General features: G+C 35.2%; 1 protein-coding gene across 2 annotated transcripts; it reads right to left on the reverse strand.

Moving 5' to 3' along the window:
* Positions 1-2,465: 2,465 nt before the first annotated feature.
* On the reverse strand, positions 2,466-7,423 carry LOC100806707 (uncharacterized). Of its 2 annotated transcripts, XM_014776613.3 has the most exons (9): positions 7,159-7,423; positions 5,188-6,579; positions 4,916-5,065; positions 4,694-4,846; positions 4,520-4,601; positions 4,305-4,371; positions 3,313-3,498; positions 3,147-3,207; positions 2,466-3,019 (listed from the first exon to the last, which is right to left on the reverse strand). In XM_014776613.3, exons 2-9 carry the CDS (start codon positions 6,299-6,301, stop codon positions 2,832-2,834), a joined length of 2,001 nt encoding a protein of 666 aa, XP_014632099.1. In that variant the 5' UTR covers positions 6,302-6,579; positions 7,159-7,423; the 3' UTR covers positions 2,466-2,831. The 2 variants fall into 2 exon arrangements, with proteins under 2 accessions (XP_014632099.1, XP_014632098.1); XM_014776612.2 differs by having other exon boundaries at positions 4,694-5,065; positions 7,159-7,422.
* Positions 7,424-8,056: the final 633 nt, after the last annotated feature.

Below are 8,056 nucleotides of genomic sequence, written 5' to 3' on the forward strand. Positions count from 1 at the left end.
CTTTGCTAGTAATAGGCTTTATTGAAAAGAATAAAAATATATATTAACAAGTTCATGGACTCGGTAGTTAAATATTGAATGCCTTTATTTGTTTGTTATGTAGTTATGAGATATGACTTATGAGAGGCAATGTAACCCTTTTTTTTCTTCTTTTAATCACTTTAGGCCAATGAAGGGTTGCTTTGATTCTGTTAAACGAGGACATTTTTTGGTTAAAATTGACCAATAAGTTTAATTAGAGACTTTGCAGTGTCTCCAACTGCCACATGCTCTGCAGGGGTTTGCACATCTTTGACAACTCATACCACCAAAATGTTCTTATTCACCTTTTATTTACGTGTCCAACAACTTCTGATTTCTCAGACGAGGATTCTACGTACTTCAGCAAATCTTTAAAGTTGCGTTAGGTCAATGCAGACAATAAAATCCAACCACCATGTTACTGTATTGGCGTATTGGCTTGTACAAACCTTGTTTCGTGTTTGGATTTTTTTTCTTCTTAATCTTTGGTTTATTAGGAAAAGAAATCTTATCTAGAGTTTGATAGAAAGATAAGTAAAATATGCTAAAATTTATTTCTAGCAAGAACCGAACTTGAATAGTACCGGGATCATTCAACCAGAGTTAGTGTTTGGATTTAAATTCATGTTAGAAGAGATACTCATATTAGTGTCTGAAATAAAATTGCTTTCAATGAAAAATATAAATCTTGTTTAATGTTTGGATTTAAATTCATTTTAAGAGAGATACTCATATTTAGTGTGTATCCACAAAAAGATTGTTTGCAATATAAAATACAAGTGGAGAATAAAAAAATCATTGTCTTCCATGACTACTCTTGGCAGCCCTATATACTAATTAATTTTCAAGTAAATTTATTGTAAAAGTAAAAAACTTATTATACATCGTATTTGTGATTAAATTTATTTTACAGTACATAGTTTACTTTCTCTTATTCTATTCATATATTTTCTTGATGCATCTTTTATATGAGAAATATTGAGAACATTTTTCTTAACATGTTGCTAGGCTACATTTTTCTTAACATCTTGCTGTATTTAGTCTTGAGTTTCGCACTCTGAAGTCAAAACCCAAGAACGAAGGAAATGAGCTTGGCTTTCTTAAAACGTGTTAAAAAAGTGTTAACATTTCTCTGTATATACCTAATATTTGAGCTCGTCTCCAACGCTGATTTATCTTTGTGAGGCAACTTGTATAGTACTCTTGACAGCAACTAAAGAACCGTTGGGGAGCAATTCAAGTTCACCACGATGTTGCTCTCAGCAACTCTCTTTTTCATTTTAAATGGACCTCATTATTTTTTTAATAGGTTTTAGTACAAATGTCATTTTTAATAGATCTCACTAATTTAATAGGTTTTAGTTAAAATATCAGAAGATGAATCATTGAAGTAAAAAGTATTTTTGATCATTGAAAATTAAAAAACATTTTAAATGGACCTAACTAATATTTTAAATTTTAATAGGTTTTTAGTAAAAATTTAATTTTTAAAGATATCTTCAATGCGAGTTCTTGTAAAGTTCTTAAGTTTAAGAATCGATTCTTGTTAAGGATTGTCCTTAGTAAGGAATAAGGATCATTATTGAAAGAGGTTAACATGAACTCCAGCTATAAGAATGGGTTCTTATACAAATAATTATATAGTATTTGTATTACAATATATTTAAAATATTTTTAACAAGTATTTTAGAAAATTGAATAGTGTGGATCACGCAAGTCTTACCCCTTCCAACTTCCAAGTCAATTAACGCAAAACCAGCTTCCCTCTTCACGTAATCCATGTGAATTGCATCAGTGCATTCAAAGCAACTTATCTATGAATATAAAAAGCTTGACATAGGTCATTATTTTTCTCACCTTTTATCAAAATGTGAGTTAAATTTATTTAGGAAAAGATTTACCTGTGATTTCAGGCATTAAATTTCACATTTTTTTACATTTTAAAAAATTATAACCTAATCCTATCAATTTTTCTATAACTCACTAGCTCTTTTTGTCTTGTGATTGGTTTGGTCATTGGTCATGGATTTAAATTCAAAAAGTCTCTTCGCATATGACCTTTCCCCATACCCTTACATAGCGAGAGAATTCAGAAGCCTTTGGGTATTGGGATACGATGGGTTTTTTCCCCACTAGCTCCCCTTTGTCAAAGAGAAGTATATAGTATGAGTCAATTTGTTTAAACTTATTTGTTAAAATAAACACTTACTTTAATAAAATATGCAGCTATTTTTTTAGTATGTTTGTCTAAATTACTTCTATTTTAATAAAAATTCTTTTTATTTTAAAAAATAAACAAACCTTATCTGCTTCTTAAGAAAACACTTATTTTAAAGTAATTTTTTTAAGTTTAAGCAAACTCACCCTTTATCTTATGGAAGAACAAAATATTACCTCACAGACTTGGGTTCTTTTCAAATGGATTCAAAAGCTACCGGAAATAGTTTCAAATAAGACTCTAGTCTATTCTGTTAATACAAGTATGAGAAGTGCAAAACATAATAGTAAAAGACAAAATCAAGTTTGACCAACTCTAAACTCGCGTTCAGTGGTCAACGGTTTCCAACGTGAAATCAATCACGCTTGAAGGCCGAAAAATAATGAACAGAATACAGTAGAACTATATGCCCAGCTAGTCGGCTTAAGTAGCAAATATACAAAACTGATCTATTTCAGACACCTTATCAACCAAAACTCAACAGCTATTATTCATTCATCAGAGTGGCCAAAATATGCACTGCTTGAAACAATGTGAATGAGAACCATCTCAACAGTTTTCATCATGCATTGTTCTGTAAGCAGTTATCTCCCTACCTGGGTAATGAGGGCCCATCATTTTGGCTTCTTTGAAGTGATTCTATAACTCTACGATAGTAACCCCAAGATGGATTTGCTTCTCTTATGGGCCGTTGGCCAAACGGATTTTCTGACACATAGTTTTGCACATTCTCGGCCTTAGCCAGCCCTTTTAGATAAACCCGAAGATCACCTTCTCGTCCTGTGGAACAATAGAACAGGAGGCTTAACATGAATTTCATATCAATATGCTTAAAGCGTTTGTTATTCATAATGAAATACAGGGCGTGAGAAAGGAGAGGAAGGTGAGCAGAAGAAGATTGTCCCACCTAATTCTGAGTCTCTGGTGTGGTAGTACCGGTAAGAATAAGGAAATATTGCTGAATGCCTCTGAAAATAAATTTCATGTGAATTGACAAAATAGGAGGAAATATGATATAACACTAGAGACTAAAAGCTTATTGCAAGAAAGGAAAACAAAACAAAAGAGCTTACAGGATTCATTAGTGCCTTGTAAGGCGAGTCATCCAATAACAATGTGTTTGACTCATTAAACTCTCCCTTCTCCCATGGTAGATCAGGTTCTGCCTTTTCCCACAACTTCCTTATTTCCTTCAACACAAGTGGCTTGTCTATATTCTCAACAGTACTAAACTTTGTTTTAGTACAGTGGGACTGATTCTACATATAGCATTATACAGAGATTAATAGTGTCTAGATAAATTCCAAGCAGAAGTGAATTGATAACAGAAAACATCTGCAAGTTGTAACTGCATCTATAATGATGAAACAACAAATTATTTTACTAAAATGCAATTATGATTTACAACATCAATCCAATTCCAATTTGTCCAAACTGAAATCCATCCACAGTCCACCACACCCATGCACATACACACAATTCAAGCAAATGACAACTAGAAATACAAGGCTGCTTCTGTTTGGTGGTGATAATAAAAAAAATACAACTAAATGATATGGAAAATCCTGGAGAGAAGGCATAAAAGTCAGTTAGGCAGCAAAAATAGAACAAGTTGTATTGTATTGCAGACATGAGATTGTCTAATTTGATCAGCAAATGTTAGTTTGTTATAATGTCAGTGGGAGATTCCAACCCGTGACCTCCCCCTCCCCTCTCTCCCTTCACCCTTAAGCCCCCCCTTCCCAACCACTAGGCCAACCTTATATCTCCAAACATGAGATATTAACAGAGAAAAATTAAATGTCAGCAATATTGCATTGTTTTGTTGATCACCACAATTTCACATCATTCAAAATGCAAGAAATGAATACAAAACAATCCCAATAACCACTCAACATCTGGCTCACACAAAACAAAAGGCCATTTAGAGTAAAAATGTTGATACAGTACAACTAGACAGAAGAAGTATTTGAATTCCTAAGACTGTGTTGAGGAAAAGAAATTATACATAGCAGAAGCCCCTAAAATTTATGCTAAAAACTACAAAAGATTTGGAACAGATTACCCAACAAAAGAGCAGTTTGGTTGCAGATTTCCCCATAAGAAATTTGATTGATGCATCAACATTGCTCCTGCCAATAGAGGAATGGTAAAAAATGTATGAATACCACTTTTTTATTACTGAAATACAAATCAACCAGTCTGTGATTGCATCTTAAGCCTAGGTCAAACTAATAAACAAAAACAACGAGATAAAATCAGTCACAGATTGGCAGATACTTGGATCTAGACGACCATACTCCCACATGAAATGTGTCAAAGCAAAACTGTAGAAAATCGTCACAAAAGGGCCTCTTGTAGACTGCAAAAGGAAAGAGTAGCATATCAGCCAAATTTGAGCTAGAGCAAGATATGAAATCTGGAATGAGGAAACAAGACATTTGACCATGTCACCTTTCTTCCCTCTAAGCACAAAATCTGGCTCTGGTTCTCGTCTATATCTTCGGAAAGGAGTGTCAGTGTCACTGATACTGACAAAATCAGCAAGCAGTCCATTCAGATCAAGGATGAGAAGTTTGTTCTTTTGGTTGCCAGCAAAATTTCTGTCTAGTGAGAATTGTGAAATCTTTAAATGACCGTCTCTTACTGTGTCTAAGCTTAAATCAGAAACATCACCTGCACAACACAGATCATTTCTTGTAATCTCCGTATTATCTAGCTTTCTACAACTTGTTTTGAGTTGCTCAACAGGAATGTCTACGGCAGAAGAGGTAGCCATAAATCTTTGCTCCTTAATGTTGTCAGTGCTCAACTCTATTTCCTCATCTGCACAACATAAAATGAGAAGCTTATTCTTTGAGTTGCCAACAACACTAAGTCTAATCAGAATTGTGAAAACTTTAAACGATAATCTCTTACTATGTCTAAGCATAAATCAGAAACATCACCTGCACAACACAGATCATTTCTTGTAATCTCAGTATGATCTAGTGGTCTGCCATCTGTTTTGAGATGCTCTGAAGGAATGTCTACTGCAGAAGATGTAGTCATAAATCTTTGCTCGTTAATGTTGTCAGTGCTCAACTTTATTTCCTCAGCTGCAGCTCCACTTTGTGAGGTAACTTGATCAATTGAAAGTTTTGTTTCTCCATCCATCAAGCACACTCTCAATGGTCCATCAGAAAATTTGTGTGAATCATCCTTTTGATGATCCTGAATAGTTGGTTCCTTGTTACAATTTTCAGGACTTGGGGAACCACTGTTTCTCCAGCAACTGGAATTAACCATTTTTCTCCTTGCATACGTTTTAACACACAGATTTTTATCACACAAGCCATAATCCAGTGAGTCATCAACATTTTTCTTCACCAGACTTGTATTCTTTTCAAAATCATTCTTATCCTCACGGTTGGGAATGTTATCATTTATACCATGCTCTGTGTTCAATTTTACAACTTCTGAAACACACTCTTTTGCAAAAGGCTCATGACTTGCTGCAAATGAAATGTGATTGCAGCTTTCTTCTGGAATGCCTTGCTGTGAATTGCTATTTTCTGCAGTTGTATTGATCATATTTTGCTTCTTTTCTTCATTATGTCCCTGACAAATACCCACTTCCACACAAGATTGACTTGTTATTAGATCATTGGAAAAACATTGAATGGGATGTTCTGAAGGCATATCCAATGCAGGTGTGGAAGCTTTTGGTGAAAAAATACCCTCAGGAGTGCCGCAACCATTAACATTGCCTTCAATAGCATTATGTGTTGTCTTCTGCCGTTTGCTCTTTTCATTCTCTGTTGAATATTCTACAATTATTTGGCAACTTAAGAAATTAGGTAAAGCAGGGGACTCATGTAATGGGTGCTTTATAGTAGCATCTGTCTTCGGTGAAGACTTATCCAGTGAAAAATCAGGACCTTCACACTCAACAGATTTACCTTGTGTCTTCTTTCTCACTATTTTCTGCTTCTGCGATGAATTTACATCATCTGTACTAGTGGAACCTCCCAAATTGGTTGTTGCTGGAGGCCCCATATGCAAATCATTTACAACATCCATCACGGATCTTTAAACTGAAAAGCACCTCCTAAACTAGAAAACGTACAGAGGCTGCAAATCCAATACCAAACCAGTGGTGATAATCGAAGATCACCCAGCAAAAACACCTTTCTCTGTCTGTATCTAAATATATTTTACAGGACCACCCAGCAAATCCACATTTTTCTGTACCTAAATATTTACAAGGATTTCAATTTCTCCATTGTTAATTTTTCCCAATTGGACTGTTCCTACTGAATCTATACTCCCATGTATCGCCACAGACTCTTTCAAAAAGCCTGCAAGACAAAATAAGAGATCAGCCCAAAACAGCCATACAAAGTTTCAGAACTCCAAATAGTGTGTCCTAAACAAGGCTTCAAATTCCATCCCCATCCTTGACATTGAACACAAATGCGGCCACAGTTGGCCACAATTGTGATCGTGATGCAGATACAGACAAAACCTTGGTCCTAAATTCACCAACCGACCAAGAAATGAAATTTGAATACCCAAATCACAAATGGTTTAGATAAAAACCCAAAACAACATTATACCAAAAGATAACTTTTCTGTCATTTTTGCTGAATCCATAATTAACTACACATAATTCTCCTATTGGGTTTCCGGCATAGACCCCAAGAACATCTTTTCTTTTTCATTTTCATTTTCATTTAAACAAAATAAGATAAGATAAAACAAAGTGAAATGCTTTCTTCCTACTGAAAATGAAAATCCAAAACACAAGAATGCAGAAAGAGGGCACAGATTCATTTTATGCTTTCACCAGTAAAGGTAACAAAGAGGGCAAAAGAGAAATTAAGAGCATACAGAGTGCAATTGAAAAATGAAAGATTGAGAGTAAGAGAAAAAAGAACCTCGATTCAGTCCGAAACGCGTAGAGAGAGAGAGAGAGCGCTGTTGCAAATCGTCGCTTTTAGGGTTTCAAGTTTACAGGCGCGTTACGTATGGTTTTCACTGCAATGTGAATCTTATCCTCCTGAGGGTTTTTTCTCTTCTTGATCCCAAACACCCACCTAAGCACCAATTAACGAATAATGATGGCAAAGGTTGCATCCAATCACACTCACAAATTACAACACTTTGTTAATTTTTAGTAGAATGTGTCTTTCGATACTAGTTGAATAAGATACATCAATTATAAATTTTTTAGTATTGACTTTGATATTATATAATAAAAAATTAGAGTTGGTGACTATGCGAGTCTTGTGTTCATCTAAAATGTCTTGGAAGCATATATGGTGTATTTTGTAGGGAGAAAAAAAATGTAAAATAAAATGAATAAAAATTAAAAAGTGAGGTATGCAGCAAATTTTTCCATTTGGGGTAGTTTTATAAACTATTTTCTCAGATGAGACTATTTTGAAACATTTTCCAGCAGGGGGCACTTTTGGACGTGTTCTGCATGCATGCAACACCCAAATCGTCAGAACCACTGGCGAGTTTGGTGTCCGTGAACAAATCGTCATTCACACTGGCGATACGCACATGCATAATGAAGAACTCGCCACTTGGAATGGCAACAAGCACAGGCATAAGGAACTGCCAGTTTGACTGGCGAGTTTCACTAGACTGAGGGTACAGGGCTAGGTGCGCAGGAGATCAGGCCGTGTAGTGCAGGTTCAGGGTCGCAGAGCAAATCGCCATCCGTATTGGCGGTTTGCGTTTCACAGGAATCGCCAGCGTGGCTGGCGGTTTGCTTTATTTGAAATTTTTTCCTCTCCTTCCATTATAAAAGAAGAAGCTCCCGAGAGT

The sequence above is a fragment of the Glycine max genome, chromosome 6 (genome assembly GCF_000004515.6).
Source record: "Glycine max cultivar Williams 82 chromosome 6, Glycine_max_v4.0, whole genome shotgun sequence".
Taxonomy (NCBI): Eukaryota; Viridiplantae; Streptophyta; class Magnoliopsida; order Fabales; family Fabaceae; genus Glycine; species Glycine max.